The sequence below is a fragment of the Gymnoscopelus braueri genome, assembly GCF_963280865.1.
Source record: "Gymnoscopelus braueri genome assembly, chromosome: 11".
NCBI classification, from domain to species: domain Eukaryota; kingdom Metazoa; phylum Chordata; class Actinopteri; order Myctophiformes; family Myctophidae; genus Gymnoscopelus; species Gymnoscopelus braueri.
In genome coordinates, this window is record NC_137613.1 from 7,486,541 (window position 1) to 7,510,997 (window position 24,457).

A 24,457-nucleotide genomic window follows, 5' to 3' on the forward strand; every position below is an offset into this window, starting at 1 on the left:
TGAGCTTGTATATCTGCTATTTTTGAATAGCCAAAGAAATCTGAAAAATGACACGGGATGCGTTCCCGGTCTTTAATGGGTTAAGTAGCGCGTGAGGGGTCAAATGATTCTGAATCTATTGCAAGCATTTGTTTTGCACCAAAACCCTCACATGCTACTTAGAGCAGAATACCCCAACTTTCAGATGATTCCCCTAGGGGAATTGAATTTCAATCTTTGTGAGACGTGTTAGTAGACACCTTTACAAACACACTGGTGAGGACATTTCTTGGTAAGAAATGTATTTGTTTTTAATATCCTGTGAGGCCGTGACTATGAGACACTATACACTTGTAAACATGTGGTGCATACATAAAACATTGTGTGTGTGTGTGTGTGTGTGTGTGCGTGCGCAGAGCATAGTGCGGGTGGTCTTCCATGACCGTCGGCTCCAGTACACGGAGCACCAGCAGCTGGAAGGCTGGAGGTGGAACCGCCCGGGAGATCGTCTGCTGGACATCGGTACGTTTATTATTATTATTACATGACGGTGTTGTTGTGAAAAGAACAAATTTATTATTATTATTACATGACAGTGTTGTTGTGAAAAGAACACATTTATTATTATTATTACATGACGGTGTTGTTGTGAAAAGAACACATTTATTATTATTATTATTATTACATGACGGTGTTGTTGTGAAAAGAACACGTTTATTATTATTATTACATGACGGTGTTGTTGTGAAAAGAACACATTTATTATTATTATTATTACATGACGGTGTTGTTGTGAAAAGAACACATTTATTATTATTATTATTATTACATGACGGTGTTGTTGTGAAAAGAACACATTTATTATTATTATTACATGACGGTGTTGTTGTGAAAAGAACACGTTTATTATTATTATTACATGACGGTGTTGTTGTGAAAAGAACACATTTATTATTATTATTATTATTACATGACGGTGTTGTTGTGAAAAGAACACGTTTATTATTATTATTACATGACGGTGTTGTTGTGAAAAGAACACATTTATTATTATTATTACATGACGGTGTTGTTGTGAAAAGAACACATTTATTATTATTATTACATGACAGTGTTGTTGTGAAAAGAACACATTTATTATTATTATTACATGACGGTGTTGTTGTGAAAAGAACACGTTTATTATTATTATTACATGACTGTGTTGTTGTGAAAAGAACACATTTATTATTACATGACGGTGTTGTTGTGAAAAGAACACATTTATTATTATTATTACATGACGGTGTCAAACTGAGCGTAGGTTGTTAGTTAGTTGTTAACTAATTCAATCTTTTTCTTCCTTCATAATTTCATATTTTATTTTAATTATCATGTTTGCTATTGAGTGTTTGTTCGGTGACAGGAAGGGTCTCCCAATCTCTCCAGCTCTTTAGCAAACACTAAATAAACTGAAAGGTTCAGATAGGGATACCAATTTGATACAATCAGGAGAGAGAGAACCCCACAAAAAAAACAAAAAAAAACATTTATCAGTTCCAATTTTGATGGCTCATTTATTAAAAATGTTCTTCCATCACTTCTAATTTCACTTGTTTATCCTGTTTGAGGTCTCTCTCTCCTGATTGGGTAAAATTTATATCCCAATCGGAATATGTATTTTCTGTTTTTCCTGAAGAGATGGGGAAGACCCCTGTTACTGAACAAACTTTGTAACTCTTATTTTAACACAGAAATATCACGTACACCCTCCTTTTGTAATGCTTTATTTAGAATGGAGAGTGGGTGGAGAGGAGGTGGTGATAATATGCTACCCAGCTCCGGAACCTGATTCAAAACAGGATGCCACAATTATGTGGTCAGATTTGATCTCGACTCCCTTATGTGTGCAGCTTGGTGTTCATACCTTGTGTGTGTGTGTGTGTGTGTGTGTGTGTGTGTGTGTCAGATATCCCTATGTCGGTGGGAATCGTGGAGCCCAAGACCAACCCCTCAACGCTCAACGCCGCTGAGTTCCTCTGGGACATCACCAAGAGAGCCTCTGTCTTTGTACAGGTAAACACAATGCAGGCTGGCTTTGACCCTCGCTTGATCTGGCCGTCACCCGCCAGGATGTGTTATTTGATGATTATTTGGGCTGTCACCATTACTGTTTTTGGCGTTGAACATTGGAATGAATAAAAATTACATTTGTTTGCCTTTTTAGGCTTCGTAATCAGAAATTGCACAGAGCAGATATGACAAATAACTTAAATATACAGAGAAGTCACTGACTATTTCATAATTTTATACTTGAAAAGAAGAAAAGAAAAAAAAGCTAAAATAGCTGATCTCTAAAACGAGTCACAAAGACGCTTTGTAAGCTTGTAGATCTGCTATTTTGGGAAAATGTTTGAAAATCTAAGAACATTTTTCAACATGGAAACGATTATGAAGGTTATGCAAAAATAATTGCGGTTATCTCAAATAATTGCGATTTAGACAATTATGTAATAATTGTGACGAGCCTAATTCAATTCAAACTTTATTCCAGACACACAGGGGGTCCATAGAGTACATACAAATATCACACAATAAACAACAATACATTACAAAAAAACAAACATGTAATCATACATAGAGGCTGACTCTCCTGTGTTTACGCAGCCCGGAGACAGCTCTTCCCAGGATTGACTCTATCCTCAATAATACTGTTCCGGGACTCATCCAGGCGAGACATGAATCCATACATAGTGTCTAAAGAGAGCCTCACAAGTGTGGATTCCACATGTCACAAACAAGTGACTGGCACTATGCCATCTAGGGACCTTAAGTCAGTGTTTATCAACCCTGGCAAACGTCCCAATTTTGGGCCGGGGCTACTGCTGAGGTGTGCCGCGCCGTTTGAAGAAGGTGTGAACCCAGCCCCTCGAGAACAATAGCGGCGATCGTCCGTCTATCGATACGGCCATCATCCGTTTCACACACAGCCACGCCCGAGTCCATTCAGTGTAGCGACCATCACCCATAGGAATGCAAATATGTTGTCCTACCTGGTACTGTATAAAAAGGGCACAGGGTAGGCCTACATGCTTTGGCACTCAGTATTACTAAGTGGGTCGGAACGGGTCGATACGGCGGACCTGGACGTCGTACCTGCTAAGAGGGGCTGTCCTGTCCCAAAAGCCCATGTTATAACCTGCCATGATGAATGTCCAACAATAAAACACTATCTGTTAGTTTTCTTATAAAGTGCTTCTAAATCACTCCAGTGTGTTTGTGTCAACGTAATCCGTGTAGTTTGTGGTGTTTAATTACTCCTCCACGGAGAGAATCTCTTGCAACTTCAAGCCGTGGTGCAATAACCGGAAAACTCGCCCCCAAAACACGCTCGCCCCCATTTCTTTTCGCGGACCAGCGGTTCTTGTATTCCTGTATTTGTTTTGCTGAGGATAAGGTTAGAAATAAGTTTACGGTTAGCCATATTATTAGTTTTACTGAGGTTACGTTTAGGAATAAGGTTAGGTTTAGGCATAATTTAATCAGGTTACGTTTAGGAATACCAGGTGAATATCACCGGACTTCCCCGGGGGTGACTGTTTTGGGGCGAGAGTTTTGGTGTTCGTCTGTAGTGGGCAACAGCGCATGCGTCCGCAATAATGCTATCAGGATCAGATTATTAGATATTATTATCAGATATTAGAAGTATATTGGGTACCAAATATACTTACCAAAGAAGTTTTACTCTGGGAAGGTTTTCAGACTCCTCCATTCATTGCACTGACCCAAGTGTATATATTTGTAGGCCAAAGATTTATATATTTGTAATGGTCAAGGTTTCTTTATACCTGCCCAATAATCTCTCTGTGTGTGTGTGTGTGTGTGTGTATATATATATGTATGTATGTATGTATGTATGTATGTATGTGTATATATATATATATATATATATATATATATATATATATATATATATATATATATATATATATATATATATATATATATATATATATATATATATATATATATATATATACACATACCGTATATCTAGGTGTGCCCTGGGATCTCTTGGCTATGCCAGGTGTGCCTTGGCACAAAAAAGGTTGATAAACACTGCCTTAAGTAGTATCCTCAGGGCATCATTGTAGGCCACTTTAAGCCTCCGCATGCTACCCTGCTTGTATGTGCACCACAGGAAAGCTGTATTCTACATGGGAGAGCAGAACGCTTTAAAAAAGTGAACACTTGACAGTACCTGAGCACATACTGAACCTGCGAAGCAGCATGTTGGCCTGGGCATACAGTATGCGGCACTGCCTAGAGATATCTCTATCATCATGGTGATTGTCAGTCAAAATGTGGCCGAGGTACTTGATTTCCTGGCACACAGATAGACGACACATCGTCACGTAGTCTGAAAGGCTAATGATTATGTAATGATTCTGATGGGCCTACATGTACAGTAGTTCTAGGGTGACCATATTCTGAATTCCCAAAAAGAGGACACTTAACGCATGCATGTGTTCCCAGCGTGTGCGCTTTTTCCGGGTTTGTTACTTTTTTTTAAATATTTTTTTTTACCTTCGGTTAATTCGGTACAAAAAAATGTACCGTACTCCATGAAGTGTAGATTTCGGAGTTTTTTTCAATGAATGACAGGCAGCGCGATGTATGTGCTGTCCAGTGTGTGTGTGTGTGTGTGTGTGTGAGTGTGTCTCAGCCTGTCAGCAGTGTTGCCAAGTCTCGTGAGAGAAATAAGGAAACATACCTCCAAAAACAAGCCAGAAAAACAAGCCAAATCTTGTCCAGAAGTTGCGGTAAATAAGCAGACATGGCAACACTAGGATTCTGGTGTCTTGAGAGTTTGCTCAGCAGCTCATTTACTCATGACACGACTAATGAGAGTTAGCGCTTTCATTGTTGCTAAGATACGTCCCCCCCCTACCGATACACAGATACAGTACACGCTACCCAAACTCTGAAAACCCTGGACATTTGAAGGATTTTATAACCCCCCCCCGGACAGGCCGGACAGCCCCCCAAAAGAGGACATGTCCGGGTAAAAGAGGACGTATGGTCACCCTAAGTAGCTGACATAATGGCGTTAATGCTTGTTCTCGTGTGACCACCAGGTGCACTGCATCAGCACGGAGTTCACTCCCAGGAAACACGGCGGAGAGAAGGGAGTCCCCTTCCGGATCCAGCTAGACACGTTTGCCCAGGGAGAGAGCGGGGAGCACACGGAGCACCTCCACTCCGCCTCCTGCCAAATCAAAGTCTTCAAGGTAAAAAAAAGCAACTCAAAGCAGCTGGCGTCTCCATGTGTCGTAATCCAGTGGTGCATAAAGTACCCAAATTGTTTACTTATGTAAAAGTGTCAATACTGCAATGTAGAAATACTCCGTTACAAGTAAAAGTCCGGAATTCAAAATGTACTTGAGTTAAAAGTATAAAAGTATTGGCATCAAAATCTACTTAAAGTACCAAAAGTAGAAGTACTGATTATGCAGAATGTCCCGTTACAAGTTTTCAAATGTATAAAAATCTTTCGAAAATAGCCGATCTACAAGCCCACACTGTGTCGTATCACGACGCATTGTGAGCTTGTAGATCGGCTATTTTCGAGTGGTTAATGTATGTTTTGTAATAATAATTAAAATCTACAAAGGTAACTGGTAACTAAAGTTTTCAAATAATTGGCCTATCTTACGGACATCCATCATTTGCCGCTGAATCCCCTTGGGGTCCAGTGTGATCACTCTTTAACTCTCTCTCTCTCTCTCTCTCTCTCTCCCTCCCCGACCCTCAGCCAAAGGGGGCGGACCGCAAGCAGAAAACTGACCGGGAGAAGATGGAGAAGCGCTCGCCTCAGGAGAAGGAGAAATACCAGCCCTCTTACGACACCACTATCCTATCAGAGGTCAGTATGACCTCAAACACAGACCCCTCCCTTTCCGTCACCCTTCTTGAAAACAAAGAAACCAGAACCAGCCAGAACTCTTCCCTAGATCTGAGTTCGAAGACAAAATTGTCAGTGGCTAGAGAGTACGGCACTAGTATTAACCAGGTCTAGGATTTATTGCAGAAGCGGCGTGCGTAGGGAACGTGCAAGTCTGACAGGCAGATACCCCAAAGTTTAGAGGAGGGGTGTCGTATTCTTTTTCACATTTCCAATGCCAAAAACACAAGAGGAGAGAGGTGTTGCGTTATGGATTAAACGGTGTGGAAAGACCTCACTCGCAGCTTTAATCCATGAAAGATCAGCAACAACTCCCCTTCCCTCTCTCTTTGTCTGTATTTCTCTTTCTATGTCTCTCTCTCCCCTCACAAAAGAAAAGGACGCCTGTGAGCTCCAGCCTAGGGAACAATCAAAAAAAACAAAGTCGCACAAAAGAGCAGCGCAGTCCCACAAGCCCATGCACACAACAACACGACACACACAGCAGTGTGCGCACGCTAAAAACAAAACCACGCTCTCCGCTTACCGTTGCTCTGTTCTTGTCCGACTGCCACTGAAAACCATGTCTGGAGACACACACACACACACACACACACACACACACACACACACACACACACACACACACACACACACACACACACACACACACACACACACTAGGGCTCAGGCTTACATTAGAATTTCGGTCTTACAAATTGGACGATCTTCGATAACAAAAGAAATGCTGAACACATTCCACTTGTAGTTACACTCAAGGTTTAATGTTTGAAAAATAAAAAATAAAATTATCTCCACCAGACCAATAGGTAATTTTTGTTTCATTTGTTACATCTTCAATTTCCGGCATTTGTTAAGTTTTTCCCAATGGTTTTTCATTATCCCATTCAATCCGGGGACGTATCTGTGTCATTTTAGATTGCTTTGGCTATTCAAAAATAGCAGATATACAAGCTCATAGCGCGGCACCGAGTGCCGCGCTATGAGCATGTAGATCTGCTATTTTTGAAAAAATTGTGAAAATTTGTGCAAATCTTTGAATATATATATATTTTTTAAAGCTTTGCTTCTGGGGGTCCCTGGAACAAAATATTTTACAAATGTTCGCTTTAAAAATATATATATTTAAATATTAGCACAAATTGTCACGATTATTTCAAAAATCGCAGATCTTACGAGCTTGTAGAAAGAAATCTAAAAAATGACACAGATTCTTTCCCGGTCTAAAACAACTCATAGCAAGACTTGGTCGATGTTGTTATTATGTCTGGGGAGTGCGCGGAGAGCCTGTGTGCGTTGTGGTGTGTGTGTGTGTGTTGGTTGTGTGCACGCGGTGGGTGCGGTGCTGTGCTGGCTGGGCTAACACTGTGCTGTGTGTCTGTGTGTAGATGAGGCTTGAGCCCATCATAGAGGACGCGGGCGCCGACCACGAGCTGAAAAAGTCCAGCAAACGGACGCTGCCTGCCGACTGTGGCGACTCCCTGGCCAAGAGAGGCAGCGTAAGCACCCTGCTCTGTCCACCCACTCCTCCTCCTCCTCCTCACCACCTATCACTCTATCCACACAGACAGGTGAAGTACGGTAGGCTGCTAAGCTAGGCTTTATCTAGCTCTGGTCCATAGCGTTAGAAGGAGTTCTCCTTAACGCTATGGGACTTTCGAGCCTTTGCGCCTCACGCACCACAGGCTGCACAGCCTCTCCTCTGTAGGAAAAAATATATACGCTTTTGCTACTCACCTAAACAAGGACGTTTTGTTTGGAGTTGAAAGCCTACTCTACTAAGTGGGAACACTCTGAGCCCCCACCTCACGTCTAAGATACACTTTTTGGCCAGAAAAGAAAATATTTCACCAGAAGGAAAAATCTGAAATATTTTCTTTTCTGGCCAAAAAGTGTATTTTAGACGGTAGGCTTTCAACTCCATAAAACCGTCATTGTTTTGGTGAGCAACAAAAGTGTATTTTATTTTTTACTATAGACGAGAGGCTGCGCTACCGCGGGTGTGAGGGGAAAGGATCGAAAGTAACATAGCCTTAAGGAGAACTCCTTCTAACGCTATGGACCAGAGCTAAGGCTTTTCCTCTTTGTTGTAGAGCGGGGTAGATGCTGCCTCTAAAAGCAGAAAGGTCTCCTTTCTCCCATTGCCAAACACCCCCCCCCCCACCCCCACACACACACACTTTCCCTAGTACCAGAGTAGTGTGGAGTGTCCTGCAGTGTTCACTACATGAACCCTAGAGTCTCCTAGTCTGGGCATGATGTCACAGTAGGAGGACTTCAGTCGCAAATAGCCGATCTACAAGTTCAAAACGCTTTCAACGTAGTGCCTCACAGCTAGAAGGTCCTGGGTTCGATTCCCGCCAGGGACGCTGTGGGCACTGGGGGGGCGTGTCCTCTCCTCCGCATCATCAGTGCCCATATCCTAGGTGGGGTTGGCGAAAGGGCGCCTCTGTGTGGAGTTTACATGTTCTCCCCGTGTCTCCTAGGGTAGGAACCCTCACAAAAAAACATGGAACTGGTTGGAATAACGTGTTCCTTCCACGCGCTACGTCCTACCGGGGAAACTCCCCCCCCCCCCCCCCTGTCAGGTGATAAGAAGCGGCCTGCTAGCTCCTCATGCATTGAAGGAGGCATGAGCTCAGTTCTGGGCTCTCCCTAGGCTGACAGAGGGAGAGTAGCGCCCAGGATTACATAGGGAAATTGGCACTGGGTGAATAAATGGGTTACAAAATCCTGGGGAAAAAATAAACGCTTTTAATGTTTCTATAGTGTTAGGCGGCTTGATGGACAAGTACACGCCCCTGGAAATGATACTAGTATGTCACAGGGACTTGCCCCCCAATCCAACCACCTTGTGTCAAACAGGGAGGTATTGTGTACTTTTTTTTTAATATACCGTATTTTCCGCACTATAAGGCGCATCTGAGTATAAGGCGCACCTTCAATAATTTTCATATATAGGGCGCACCGCATTATAAGGCGCATCCGCACTATAAGGCGCACTGACGGTGCGGCTTATAGTGCGGAAACCAAGGGAACCAATATTGATACATATATAAGGCGCATCGGATTATAAGGCGCATCCGCACTATAAGGCGCACTGACCCGGCCAGGGATTGAACCCCGACCTCCCAATCTCTGGGTGGACACTCTTTAAAACCTCAAGGCCACTGAGCTGGTAACGCGTTGTTGAGCTTGTAGATCGGCTATTTTCAGCAAAGGGGGTTTGGTGTCGAGGGGCGAAAAAACAGGGGGCAAAGTATACATACGTAGACCCCTAGAGGACCCTGGTCAATGAAGTATATAGAGTTTGAGTGGTTAGTTAAGGTATGTTCACACCGGACGCGCTAACAATCTATTGAGCGACACGATTCACTGTTAAGTTGATGTAAAGACACGACAGCGGCCATTATTTTTCTTCTACACCCGAAGCCACTTGAGCAGGAAGACCCAGTTGGAGAAGTAGTTTATTGTTTACCGACGTTTAGTCGACTAAATCTGCAGTTGATTTCGTCGACTAAAATGTATTCTGGCGGTGCCTTGATGGCGTCGTAATGGCTGATTTTACACTTGGTTGCATGCTGAAAATAGCAGATCTACAAGCTCACAACACGTCGCAGCGCGACACATTGTTAGCTTGTAGAGCTATCACTAACATTTTAGTCTAGTTTTTATTTGTTGACGAAATTGTCTATATATTTAGTCTTAGTTTTAGTCATCATAGCTTAGTTTATATTTAGTTTTTCGTCAGTGAAAAAAGGTAGTCGACTAACTTTTTTCGTCATAGTTTTAGTCAACGAAATCAACACTGACACACACACACACACACACACACAACACCACAGATCCTGCCGACAACCAGATTCCCAAAATGTCAGTTGAATAGGTCCGACACGACTCCCGCGATTTAAGCGTTTGATTCTTATCGCGTCCGGTGTGAACGCATCTCCAATGTGTGTGTGTGTGTGTGTGAGTGTGAGTGAGTGTGAGCCCACACATGTAACTGTGGCCTTTATGAACGTGCGTGTGTGTGTGTGTGTTGTCCCAGTGTTCTCCATGGCCGGACACTGCATACGTCAGCAGCAACCAGGCAGCTAGCCCCTCCTTCACCTCCGCCCCACTCTCTACCTACACAGCATCCACCGTACTGGACAGGTAACTGTGTGTTTGTGTGTGTGTGTGTGTACTTGTATTACTATTCTTGTGAGGGCCAAATGTTTAGAGTTATGCCTGATTTATACTTAGTTATGTGCTGGCGTTGGTGCATCAAAAACAGCTGTTGTAAGTAACGCTTTGTGCGCTTTTAGGTCAACTGTTCAGCTTTAGGGTTTAGGAGCATACATTACATTACATTACAGTCATCAGCATAGAGTTATAATGTATCTAGAGAACGGACGGCCCCGCTCCCACCTATAGAGGCTATGCGTCTTGACATCATCGTACACCCAGAAGTTATGCGGGAACGCCTACTGAGTGGCAAAAAAAAACGACTTTCTGGCCTTGACAGCCCCATATACATCCAAACAGAAAAGTCCTTTCTGATTGTATTAAACGACGTTAAACTCACCAAATGTGGCAGCTGTACGGAAAAGCTTGAATTATCCTCTTTCTATCTGCAAAGTTTTTGTTTCATTAAAATCCACCGTAGAGACATGTTTATGAGCTACTTTCTGTCAATACATTCCGTGCAGGCGATATTTTTTTTTTTAACCCATTAAGACCTGGAACTGTGTCATTTTTAGATATGAGCTAAAAAGCATTATTTTACACTTTAGGCTATTCAAAAATAGCAGATCTACAAGCTCATAGCGCGGCACCGAGTGCCGCGCTACGAGCTTGTAGATCTGCTATTTTTGAAAAATCGTGAAAATGTGTGCAAATCTTTGAATATATATTTAAGGCGAACATTTTTAACTCAAATCTTTGCTTCTGGGGGGGTCCCTGGAACAAGATATTTTGATGGGGGTCCGCGGCCAAAGGTTTTTCAGAATACTGTTGGTATTTAGGAGACTCGGAATCGGCTTCAGGTCTCAATGGGTTAAAGTGTGAGTTTGGAAGCGCTCGTTTTCAATAACTCAACGGTCCTGCTGCCTCCTGCATCATGTGACATGTAGGAACAGGTGGTACGCAGGTACCGTTGAGTGATTTCCAACGAGCCGCTTCCATGTTGCAAGTCTTGCAATATACCAAGAATCTGTGGCTTCAAAAATCCTCCTCCGGTTCCGGGGGCTTTTGGTTACATAAAAGAAAAAAAATGTCATTCACAAAAATAGCTGTCCTAAAATGTCCTCACAAGTGTAGTAATGCAAACATTTGTGAGTGTGTGAGTATGTTTGTGTGTGTGTGTGCATTTGGCATAAAGGTGTAATAAACGCTGAATCCCATTGATGTTCTTCAACACTCTTGTCTAAAAGCTATCTATCGTCCTCCAGTGACTCGTCGTCACCCAATCACCAGGTGGACCCTGGCAGCCTCTGCACATCAGAGGTATGTCTCCGCTCTCTCTGCAGGTCATAAGGTCAAACCCTACAAACACATGTTTTTATCACGTCTCATGATGCCGCTTTTCTTTCATTTGTAAATTACTGCCTAGATGTTGACTCCAATAATGTAAACGATCAGTCACTGAACTATTAATTAACCACTATCAACCTGGTGTCCTTATTTTGAGCATGTCATTTTTATGTCATATTGTGGATCAGCATTTCCCCCCCCCCCTATTTGTCATATAACAAAATATATTGGGCACTATATATTGGGTTAGGAGCATAGATTATATAGTGGTTAATTATCATATTGCATTATCATATCTCTGCTGTCGGGCATAAACCAGCTATGTCCAAAATATAATCTTTTCAGGACACAACATTGCCTCATCAAAGTTGGCACGGTGACTTTATACACGGTCAGATACTTGAATGTGTCCTTTATGTTATCATCACTTTACCCACATACAGCTCAGTGGAGTTAGCTTTTAATGTGGAGATTTCTGTGGATTTAATGTGGATAATGTCTGATTTCTTAACCCATTAAGACCTGGGACGCATCTGTGTCATTTTTAGATTCGAGCTAAAAAGCATTATTTTACACTTTGGCTATTTTTGAATAAATGTGAAAATGTGTGCAAATCTTTGAATATATATATATTCTTTTAAAGTGAACATTTGTAACTCAAATCTTTGCTCCTAGGGGGTCCCTGGAACAAAATATTTTGAGATGGGGGTCCGCTGCCAAATACATATACATTTTGGAGTCCTTGACATTAAACATTTTGAAAACCACTGACATAGCAACTCAAGTTTTTTTTTTTTAAACTGTTTTTATAACTGATTTAGAAGACATTTTGTAGAATCGGAACCTCAGGCCTTAATGGGTTAATGTGGAGATTTCTTTCCCGTCTGATTTCTTCATTCTAATCAATGATGGAAAAAACAACATCTCCAAAGCTGGAGTTTAGGTGGTTTGACTGACAGTCAGTTTTGAGGAGTTTTTTTTTGTACTTTTCATTGGCTCAATCTTTGTAAAACCTACACACAGTTCAATAGACCAGATTTATAAAAATAAAATAAAAGCTGAAAAATATCCTTGGTGATATCTAGGGGTGTGCCGATACACTAATTTCACCAAACGATACGATACGATATTTGGCTCACAACTTCGATACGATTTCGATACGATACGATACGCACTTTTTTTATTATGAAAAATATATGGGGGAGAAAAAAAGCAAATGCAAACAAATAATTCTGTTTTTGCATTATTCAGATATGCGAACTTGTAGCTTTTCAGCTACAATAGCCGTTTTGAATCCAAATAGGGCAATAGTGTTGTCACCCTTTTCACCTCGGGGCTGTTTGCATGCCTGATAATTATTATTGTTAAAAAAAAGAAACGATACATATCGTCACGAAAACGTATCGCGATATATCGCGGGACGATATATCGGCACACCCCTAGTGATATCTCATTATCACCATGCAAATAAACATAATCTAGATAGAGATTTCAGCCATAATGTCACAGACGGAACAGGTGTGAATGGAGGTGAGCCCGCTGTGCTGTGGGGGTTGATGCTTAAGTTTTTCCTCTGTGTTTTTTTTCACCTTGCAGCAGTTGAGTCCCACCGCCTCCATACAGGACACGCAGAAATGGCTGCTGAAGAATCGCTTCAACTCGTACGCACGAGTCTTCTCTCACTTCTCAGGTACACAACACAGTGCCTCTCACACACACACCCGCAAGGGTCCGTTTGGGTTCCATTTGTGCACTAAGGGTTCCATTTCTATACCAGGGTAACCCTGGTATAGAAATGGAACCCTTAGTAACGATATAGTAACTGCATCGAAAAATGTATGTTAATTTTCAAAGATCTACCATATCGATATGCAAACAGCAAAACATTGTATTGTTTGGCTTTGTATCGAATCGGTTTGCAATGCAAATAATCGATTTATCGATAGTAAGTAGCCTACTTGCTCGTTGTATTTAGCAATTTTAAGAAAAGAGAGAAAGAGGGGTTTAATTACTTCACTTGGGTACACTTGGTTTATCGATAAATGTGTGTATTCTCTGTGTTCATGTCAAGGTGAGGGTTTGTCCATAATGTGTTCAAATACAATGTCCATGTATTAGCCAGAGAATCAGTGTTTACTTATTTATATCCATAATACATTTTACCCTTAAAAAACCTGCACTATCCACACGTTTCACACAGATTAAATTGTTTTGCTAAATAGTTACTGTATTGATTTTAAATCATTGAATCGTATCGCCATGAATGAACCAACATCGTCCATGTATCGTATCGTCAGCCCTGTATCGTGATGCGTATCGTATCGCTGTTAAAATGTATCGTTACACCCCTACTAGGGTTCCATTTTGTACACTCTCTCAGGGTTATGGGGGTCCTTGAAATTAAAAAGGTTTGAGAAACCACTGGTTTGAATTCATTCCCATGATAAGGAGCATAGAATTGTGCATGGAGCTGACTGTCGATGGGAGAAACAAATAGATGGGGGAGTGGGGGGATTTTGTTCCCAAAATAACTGACTACGACTGTTCTTCACAGTATTTCCCATTCATTTAACCAACTTGTGCAGCAATAAATGCTTTCTTTTTGGCTGCCTGTGTAGGTTCTGATTTGTTGAAGCTGACGCGAGAAGACCTGGTCCAGATCTGTGGGCCGGCTGACGGCATTAGGCTCTACAACGCTCTGAAATCCAGGTGGGTTCGACCGCAACCAACCATAAACATGTTAACCGTTGAAACCTTAGCATTCCTATTCTGGAGGCAACATTCGCCGAAAACTGCAGCTATCTGTCTATTTTCGATGAAGATACTTTGTGTAGCCCATGGGGATCGGTCAACTACTGTATGTATTGGGCCCGTGGGAATAGGGTCAACACGTGCCTGTATATTAGTGAGGATATTGCCTGTATATTAGTGAGGATATTGCCTGTATATTAGTGAGGATATTGCCTGTATATTAGTGAGGATATTGCCTGTATATTAGTGAGGATATTGCCTGTATATTAGTGAGGATATTGCCTGTATATTACTGAGGATATTGCCTGTATATTAGTGAGGATATTGCCTGTATATTAGTGAGGATATTGCCTGTATATTAGTGAGGATATTGCCTGTATATTAGTGAGGATATTGCCTGTATATTACTGAGGATATTGCCTGTATATTAGTGAGGATATTGCCTGTATATTAGTGAGGATATTGCCTGTATATTACTGAGGATATTGCCTGTATATTAGTGAGGATATTGCCTGTATATTAGTGAGGATATTGCCTGTATATTACTGAGGATATTGCCTGTATATTAGTGAGGATATTGCGCCCCCAAATGTTTTCTAAATCCTCACAGTATGTTGCTGTATCAGTGGTGCTCCAACTTTTCCATGTCAAGGACCCCCAAAATGATATGTATTTGGCCGCCCAGAAGCATAGATCAGAGTTAAAAATGTTATATATTTTAAAACATATATATATATATATATATATATATATATATATATATATATATATATATATATATATATATATATATATATATATATATATATATATATATATATAATTCAAAGATTTGCACACATTTTCAAAAAATAGCAGATCCACAAGCTAGTATATCTGCTATTTTTGAATAGCCAAAGAAATGTAAAAATGTTATAACACGGCAGCCGAAATGCCTGCCGCTTTACGTGGGGAATGGTCAGGTGGGTGGGCTGCCAACGCTTTACGTGGGGAATGGTCAGGTGGGTGGGCTGCCAACGCTTTTCCAGATTAGTTTTCAAGTGGGTCCTGAATCCTGATCCAGAAAGGCTTGTTAACTGCTGGCTCATATCGTCAAACAAGGCAGAAGAGAAAGAAACACAGAATAAAACAAAAGGAAATGTCCAAAACTGTTACTTTTCAGGATTAAAAAATAGCACAAAAAAAAACAGCAGATCTAAAAGCTCTACTTTAGATGCTTTTTTTTGTGACACAGTAGTATGATCAAGTAGGGCGTTAATTTACGGAAAAAAATAAAACAAGTTAAAATATGGAGATGAGAGGTTTCAACAACGATATAATACGGAGGCTAATGGGTGTTCCCCACAGGAACATTTTCAAACATGCCCATTGCTCAACGTGTGTGTGTGTGTGTGTGTGTGTGTGTGTGTGTGTGTGTACACAGGTCAGTGCGTCCCAGGTTGACGTTGTACGTCTGTCAGGAGTCTGCAACTGAGAGCCCCCTGCTGGAGAGACGGTGTAACAGCGAGAATGGAGACCACAGCAACCCGTCCAATTTATACGGTACACGGCTCTCTGTGCCTGGCTAGAGGCTAGCTGTGTTCCATGGCGTATGTACGGGGTCGCTGTATCTCAGCACCAAGCTGGCTAGTTTGTGTACTAGTGTTGCTGTACTTGTGAGGGCCAAATGTCCCCACAAGTATAGTAGAACTTGAGAAATGGACGTTGCAAGGACAATGTTCTTGGTCCTTTACTAGATAAATGGTTCCTTGAAGGTTAACGCAATATTTTTTGAGTTGGGCTTAAAATTGGGGAAAGATTCAGGTTGTTTTTAGGCATTTAGAGGTTCGGGTTTTGGTTCAGGTTGGAGTTGAGCTGATTTATACCTTGTGTTTGGGCACCAAAACAATGGCAGAGCTACAGTACAACAGCACAAATTAGATGTGACATTTGTCCTTGCAAGTATAGTAATATAAACGTGTGTGTGTGTGTGTTTTCAGTCTATCATGCTCTGTACCTGGAGGAGCTGACGGCAGCAGAGCTGATCCGTAAGATGGCCAGCGTGTGCAGCCTTCCTCTGGGGAACATCAACCAGGTGTACCGGCAGGGTCCCACCGGCATCCATATCCTGCTTAGCGACCAGGTACTACAACACAGTGTTTTTTAAATCATTTCTACCCCCTTTTTCTCCCCAATTTAGTCATTATGCCAATTATTTCCTCCCCCACACATATTTCTGTGTTGTCACTGCGGTCGTATCCCACTGACTCACCTGTCAGTGAGGAGCCTCCACCAGGAGGACGTAGAGCCTTCGTTCTACTCCTCCCGCCCAACACTCCCTGCTAACAGGTGCTACTAGTCAGGGGATATTAGCAGAATATTTTTCCAATCTTGGAATAAATTCCTTACCAAAAAAATCTTCGCCAATGTGTTTGTAAAGGTGTCTAGTAACACATCTCACAAAGACTGAAATGCAGTCCCCCTAGGAGAATTTTTGACAGCTCCTTAACACATTGACTGCCAATCACGTAGATCTACGCGAACCGCTTTAAAGCCGCCACGTGCCAATCGCGTAGATCTACGTGAAGTAAAAAAAAAAAAAAAAAAAAAACTATTTTTTTTTAATGTTTTTTTTTTTCCAATTTCACCCAAAGACCAAGGAGATATGATTAGTTGAAGATCTAGACTCCTATCCACTTCCTTGTTAACTTAAAACTTAAAAATGCTGTATTTCGGCTCCTGAGTACTTTTTTTTTTCCAATGAAAAACTCTGGCACTGGCTAAAAAATTATTAAATAATTCTGGCAGTCAATGTGTTAAAGTTGGGGTACCCACCATAACCTTGGTTAAAAAAAATCCCCCAAAAACATCAAAATTTAATTCTGTTTTAAGTAGCATGTGAGGGGTCAAACTAGGGTGTTTTTATGATTCTGAATCCATTGCAAGCATTTGTTTTGCACCAAAACCACTCCTTGGGCTAAAAAACGGCCATAGCCATCCTTTTCCAGGTATACTTTTTGTGTAAAAGCCCATTGAGATTGGGCCGTTTTTAGCCCAAGGAGTGGTTTTGGTGCAAAACAAATGCTTGCAATGGATTCAGAATCATAAAAACACCCTAGTTTGACACCTCACATGCTACTCAAAACAGAATTAAATTTAGATTTTTTTTTTATTATTTTTTTTTACCAAGGTTATGGTGGGTACCCCAAATTTAAGGAGCTGTCAAAAATTCTCCTAGGGGGACTGCATTTCAGTCTTTGTGAGATGTGTTACTAGACACCTTTACAAACACATTGGTGAAGAATCTTTTTGGTAAGGAATTTATTCCAAGATTTTTTTAATATCCCCTGACTATACCCCCCCAGCCCGTAGGAGTACATGCAATGACCAATATCACCCTCCTCCTCCCCGTCCGGCTTCCCTCCCCCTGAACACGGGTCAATTGTGTTCGGTTAGACGCCCGACAAAGCCGGATGCACCACGGTGGATTCGAACCCACAACCTCCGTGGTGGTGGGCAGGGACTTTACCACTGCGCCACCCGAGGGTGCCCCTGGTACTACAACATAGTGTTTTTAAGCGTTTTTTTTTTTGCCCAGGGCACAACAAATGACGAGTCAGAATCTCAAGGCGCACATGTATTAACCCATTGAGACCTGAAGCCGATTCTACATGTCTCATAAATCTCAACAGTATTCTGTAAAAAACTTATGTTTCTATAACAATCTTTTTCATGTCAAGGACCCCCAAAATTATATGTATTTGGCCGCGGACCCCCATCAAAATATCTTGTTCCAGGGACCCCCCCAGAAGCAAAGATTTGAGTTAAAAATGTTCGCTTTAAAAAATATATATATTCAAAGATTTGCACACATTTTCACGATTTTTCAAAAATAGCAGATCTACAAGCTCGTAGCGCGGCACTCGGTGCCGCGCTACGAGCTTGTATATCTGCTATTTTTGAATAGCCAAAGTGTAAAATAATGCTTTTTAGCTCAAATCTAAAAATGACGATGATGTTCCAGGTCTTAATGGGTTAATATCCGTGCAACAATATCCTCAGCCCCCAAGGGGTCCCTGGACCATTCGCAGGGGGTTCTGCATTAATGAATAATATTTTAACTTCAACCCGCCCGAATTGAGGCAAAAGTCCTTTGAGGCCTCTGTCTTTCTGTGTTGTACAATTGGATGTCTATTTGGCAATCTTGGTGAATTTTCTGTTCCCTTCTGTAAAAACATGTTTCGACCTTAAACAGTCAACCGTTGTTGTTCTTTTTCTCTTCTCCAGATGGTTTACAACTTGCCCGACGAGAGCTGTTTTTTGATCCACATTCTCAAAGGTGAGTCCCCCAATACGCCAACCTGGCTGTCTTTTAACTCATTCACTGTCAGAGCAAATAAATAAATAAAGCCCAGACTGCCGGCGATTTTTTCCGCTGGCAGTCTGCCAACGCGTCGCAGTGCGACATGTTGTGAGCTTGTAGATCGGCTATTTTCAGAGCGCAACACCTGAACGCAACCAAACATAAAATGACTCGTCTTTTACTCCTACTGGATCTCTTCTCCACTATTGTGCCTCCCCAACATTTTAATCTAGTTTTTATTTGTTGACAAAATTGTTCTTAGTTTTAGTCGTCATAGCATAGTTTTTATTTAGTTTTTATTTAGTTTTCCTCAGTGAAAAAAGGTAGTTGACGAACATTTTTCGTCATAGTTTTAGTCGACGAAATCAACACTGGACTGAACACAACTTCCATTTCTCTCCCTCTCTCTCTCTCTCTCTCTCTCTCTCTCTCTCTCTCTCTGCAGATGAATTGGGAGAGGGTCTTCACCTGGTGTTGAAGTAGCATGGAGGAGGAGGAGGGCCGACCACATCACTAACACTCCATCCTCTTTGTTTTCAGAGCAGAAGACTCCCTCTATGTGTGTGTCTCTCTCTCTCTCTCTCTCTCTCTCTCTCACACACGCATAACTTCCTCCCTCTTCACTCTCTCTCCATTGTTCAGGTGGTTGGGATGGAAAAAAAAGGCACCAGAGATTGAGCTTAAAGCCATGTAAATGTTAGAATCTGACATGGGTGGGTCCATTGTTTCATATTGAAAACACCATTTAAAGAGGGGGAGGGGAGTTTTTAAAGGAAGTGACGGAGGTTTTTTTGACGGCAGTGGGGCAGCTTGTGATGAGCTATGTGGTTTTTTTTTTTTTTTTTTTTTTTGTGAACTGTCCCCTAAAAATATAGGGGGACTCCCCAAGTCACAACACAAACTCGTACAAAGGCCAGTAAAAGTACAAATAACCTCCAGCCGCCAACTTATAGTGTATAATATATATACATGCATACATAAATACACATCCATGGGCGAAGGCAACCTCTAGCTGCTTTGCCTTGTCGAACGTTTTGAGCATTGGGCTGTGTTCCATGATACCTCCATCTCTGGTTCTGAAACGTCGGGTCTGGGGACCACCAGGGGGTCTAAATAGACCCTTTAACGGGTCTGTAACCCTCATAGATTAAAGTTGAAGAACTGCAGGAACAATATTGCTAAAACATAATTTTACATATTATTCTGGTAATTGTTTGGGAAACAGTGCTAGTGTGTGTGTGTGTGGCGCTTTCCACACTGTTTCAGAAATCGCATAAGAGGATTTTTTTTTTTTTTCAGTCGTGAGGTCTTTATTTTGCTTAAATCCATGGGTCTGTGACCCTGGTTGGGCTCCTGGACCGGACGTTGAGAAACGTTTTCCCTCGATCATTCAACCGTGTTAAGACACCGTTCACACCTGGCTTTAAGATGAGTCCCGGCAAAACAGGATAAGTAGCCTGAGACAGAGAGACACTGGGGACACATTTAAATGAAGCACCCTCAACTCATTCACTGCCAGAGTTTTTTCAGAACAGTCTGCAGCCAGTGCCGGCATTTTTGAGCATTTTTTTACTAACCTTTCAAGAGCCGTCCTTTAGTTATTGGCCGTTGAATACAGCTTGTTCTCGCCCCCAAAAAAACGCAGAAAAAAATAAAGCAGAGAAAATGTATTTTTTCTAAATACATTTTAACATTAGATCGGACTTTGTTGTGATCATGTTATTTCCGGAAAACACTGAAAATACTGTTCTGTCGCACGTCATTGGCACTCTGGGCTTTTTACGTGTTCCACATCATTGGTACTGAATGAGTTAATGTGGCCAATCGGCGCCACCGGTGTTGCGGCGATCTAGTTCGGCTATTTTACGCGTGCGACACGACGCGCAACCAAGTATAAATCGGGCATTAGCAGTCAAGTGTAAATGATGATTATGTAAAAGGTGACACACAGCTTAATAGTTCGCCTGAACTAAAACAATGGCATCTTGATCGCAACAGTGGTAACGGTGCTTCTTTCTAAAGGATGTAAATATTACAAGGCAGTAATGATGATGAGCACAGCGATATCTTATTTTTCCAATGTATCGGCAATCATGCAGCCAATTTGTCCCAAGTTGTAACCACTTTGAACCAGGCATACCGTTTTTGGACATGTCATTAAATATATATATATATATTAATCTACAAGCTTAAAATGCTGTGCCTTGCATCGTGTTGTGAGCTTATAGAGCGTCTGTTTTTGGAAAAATGGTGGTTAAATCAAATAAAGTTCGTTTTTAATTAACACATTGGGTGCCAGAATTTTATAATAACAGATTACGTTCGGTGCCAGAAATCTCACCGTTTGCGCTGCGTTGTGCCGTTTAAATCTGTAGACTCCACCACGAGCGATCCATGAAAACAAAATGCATGCGTGTGTAGGTTGCGCGATGCTCCTGGCTAAAGCCTGGAACAACAACATGTCTCACGCGAGTCACCATTGCGGAGCGATCGCTCGTCGAGAATGACTCGTTTTGCCCACTGTAAAAAAAGTTAAGGAGATACAGAGGTTTTTAGTAAGGAGATAGAATGGAAGCGGGATGGGAGCGAGATGTCAATGTGTTTAAAAAAAAAAAATTCGATCATCAAAGTTACTTGTGTTTTATTGTCATTCTCACTGGTCGTTCGGCATAAGTCGGGCTCTTGATAGCAGGTTGCTGTGTGATGTCTGTACTGCGTGTATTGGTACATGGGACATATCTTTAACCCACTTAGACCTGGAACGCATCTGTGTCACCTTAGGTTTCTTTGGCTATTCAAAAATAGCAGATATACAAGCTCATAGCGCGGCACCGAGTGCCGCGCTATGAGCTTGTAGATCTGCTATTTTTGAAAAATCGTAAAAAAATATTTTTTTAATATTTTTTTCAAAAATCTTAGGATTTACAAAACATTTTAAGAATCGGACTCAGGCCTTAATGGGTTAATGTCAGGTGTAAACGGAAGCCAGCTGGAGGACATGGGGACATGATTGTGTGAGGCGTGATGCCTAGGGCCAGATTGGCACTAGGCAAGAACCGGTTTGAGTGGTTCTCAACCTGTTCTGGATCAGAGGGCCCACTAGAAAATGGGTCAAGATGGGTGTGGGCCCACATGCATATTCAGAGCATGTTTATTTGTAATTATAAACCAATCAATTTGGTGTCACAGCTGGGATCAGTGGAATCACCGTCGTATACTTTTTTTTAAAGTTGCTATTTATCGGTATCACAATGAAAACTCATTTTTCATGGTTTTAAAGAAACCAGTTATATTATCATAGAAATCTCAGTATTTTTGCCCATTATTTGCGGGCCCACCAGTGGGCCCTGGCCCGCAGGTTTGAGAACCTCCTGTCTTAGAAAACATAGTGATTGCTGGACGTTGTGGCACACAGGCCTCAAACTGTCCCTCTGTCATCCTCATCATCATCAATGAATGAATGAATGAATCATTTTGGAGACGTCTGGTCAAACCTGCCGTGTCATCATCACACCTGGTGGTCATGACGACACACAGTTTTGGACATAATATGAGGATTCCATCGACAGACAGCTTAACCCATTAAGACCTGAGGCGATTCTTTAAAAAAAAATCTAAATCCTAACAGTTTTTTGAAAAAAATATAAAATATATTTTTTCACGATTTTTCAAAAATAGCAGATCTACAAGCTCGTAGCGCGGCACTCGGTGCCGCGCTATGAGCTTGTATATCTGCTATTTTTGAATAGCCAAAGGCATCTAAAGTGACAGAAGCGTTCCAGGTATCAATGGGTTAATACTTTTTTCTTTTTTTTTTGCGTGTGCATGAGTGTCATTTTCCCTTCTCGGAGACTTAACCACTTAAACCCTATAATATACGTCCTTGTACGTCATGTGTGGCGAAAATGGCAAGATCCACGAGCTCGGCGCACGTTGTGAGCTTGTAGACCATTTTATGCTGATTGTTGCCTTTTCGTTAAATCTTTTTGCCGAATGTTCACCCTATTATGACACGCCCAATGCTCGGGGTTCATGTGGTCGATTAACTCTTATTGTTTACCTGTAGTCACATGAAGTCTGTTTTGCTCCTTGTCAAGCATAGTGATGATAACCGTGTTTAGATTGCCATGTATTGAAGAGCATGGAGGGGAGGTGTGGGAGAGGATGAGAGAGGGGAGAGAGGGACATTTTTAGACCCCCTCCTCTTTTACTTTTGTTTTTTTTCTCCACAACCTAAAGACCAAGTCTGCACTGAACGCCACAGAACCTGATCTGTGTGTGTGTTGTCCCCATGTCCCACAAACCTCCTGCCCGATCTATACTTGGTCGTGCGCCGTGTCGTGTGCCCCAAAAAAAAAAGAATTGCCGATCCGAGGTTGTAAGATCGGCTGTTTTTTCCAGGGCTTGACAACCGGCTCGCTATAAACCCAAGTTTAAATCACCCTTCTTCGTCGTTCACTTTTCTTATTTGCCCGTGAGAGGGAGGTTTTAAAAACAACCCGATCAGAATCATGTCAAAACTTAAAAAAAGCATCTACATTTATTTATTTATTTTTGGGTTTTGTTTTAACGTCTCTACACACTGGCTCCGTCTCTGGTAACCTCACCAGTCAGTCACCAAACATTATGACAACTGGATTCAGTCACATAAGGTTTACCATCCCTGGTCTGAGGTTGCCGGTGGAATAGGGGTGTGTTCTGCTATAACCGATTTTACGCCTTTTTTGCACATTTTAACGTATTGACATGGTCCTATATATGTCTTAATATAAACGACACACTTCATTTTGACCTAAACTGTTAGAGATTAACAGGTTGACAAAATCATTTAAAGGGCAAGACCACTTTGGTAGAGGTTTTGGTTGTGTATTTGCCTTGCCATGATGTAACTCCAAAGGTGGACAAGACAGGTGGACATCAACAGGAAGTTCACATATTTATATATTATATAAAAAACAGTACTGGTTTTGGTGATGTTCTATATTGTCTGAATCAAACTTATTTTGCGTTTTTTTTAGAGCTGTTTTACCGTACAATCTAAGTCAATGAGGAGCATATTTTGAATTATCAATTTCTAATCAATTATTTTTCATTTCTTGTCCACCTTGGAGTTACATCATGGCAAGGTAAACTACACAACCCAAATCTCTACCAAAGTGAGCTTACCTTTAAACATCGTCCAAAAAGCTAGCTAGGAGAAGGCCACAGAAATACAATGAATAACAATATTCTGTATTTTATGTATTTTTTTAAGGCAGATGTCTCAGCCACAGTACCCCCACAGCCTCATACTAAGTCTTATCAAAACAAATACACTTTAAGACGGCTCGCCTCCTACAGAGCAACGCTGTAAATCCACCGGCAACTAAAACCAGGGACAATAAACGTATGCGACCGAATCCCAGACGGGGCTACTCTTCACACCAGAGGACTGTTGCTACTGTGGGGTAAAACACAGGCACTGTATGTGAGGTAGCAAAGCTCAGTAAAATCAACACCATCCATCACAGACTTGGAATTTACCGAGTACTTAAACGTAAAACCAAATGAACGTAATGCCAAGTGACCGTGTCATGTCATCATGTCGCTCACCGAAAATGGCCGATCTACAAGCTCACAAGGCATCGCAATAGATCTGCTGTTTTAGGTGCGCGACACCATCGCACATCCAAGTATAACAGTTAGATTCCCCCGAAAAGCCTGTCCTCTCTTTGTGTGTGTGTGAGAGAGACAGCAGGAGAGATGATCACAATGTGTTGTACATCCTAATGTTGATGATGATGATGCTTATGTGCACAGTAGCGTATATGCTGGAGATGTGTACACAACCACCTCTACTGGAAATAAATGATTTCATACAGTTCTCGTCTGCTTTCTGCTTTTGTTCTGGAAGAATACACATCATTAGCCTGGTGTTCAGGCAATTT

At 41.6% G+C, this 24,457-nt stretch overlaps 2 protein-coding genes across 7 annotated transcripts in view; one reads left to right on the plus strand and one right to left on the minus strand.

Moving 5' to 3' along the window:
• ubp1 (upstream binding protein 1) overlaps positions 1–23,475 on the plus strand; it is a 37,939-nt gene extending 14,464 nt beyond the window's left edge. Inside the window, exons 4-16 of one of the 6 annotated variants that reach the window (XM_080441501.1) lie at positions 396–501; positions 1,928–2,034; positions 5,097–5,249; positions 5,774–5,884; positions 7,312–7,494; positions 9,972–10,078; positions 11,338–11,410; positions 13,034–13,127; positions 14,056–14,146; positions 15,612–15,730; positions 16,168–16,310; positions 18,455–18,506; positions 18,976–23,475. In XM_080441501.1, the coding sequence (XP_080297627.1) occupies positions 396–501; positions 1,928–2,034; positions 5,097–5,249; positions 5,774–5,884; positions 7,312–7,494; positions 9,972–10,078; positions 11,338–11,410; positions 13,034–13,127; positions 14,056–14,146; positions 15,612–15,730; positions 16,168–16,310; positions 18,455–18,506; positions 18,976–19,013 (1,377 nt within the window). In that variant the 3' untranslated portion in view covers positions 19,014–23,475. The remainder of the gene's footprint in view (positions 1–395; positions 502–1,927; positions 2,035–5,096; positions 5,250–5,773; positions 5,885–7,311; positions 7,495–9,971; positions 10,079–11,337; positions 11,411–13,033; positions 13,128–14,055; positions 14,147–15,611; positions 15,731–16,167; positions 16,311–18,454; positions 18,507–18,975) is intronic. The other 5 variants (XM_080441502.1, XM_080441503.1, XM_080441504.1 and 2 more) reach the window with 5 other exon arrangements.
• The window catches only part of LOC308094700 (uncharacterized protein), a 353,814-nt gene that overhangs the window by 43,097 nt on the left and 286,260 nt on the right, over positions 1–24,457 (minus strand). The gene's annotated exons all lie outside the window — the stretch shown is intronic.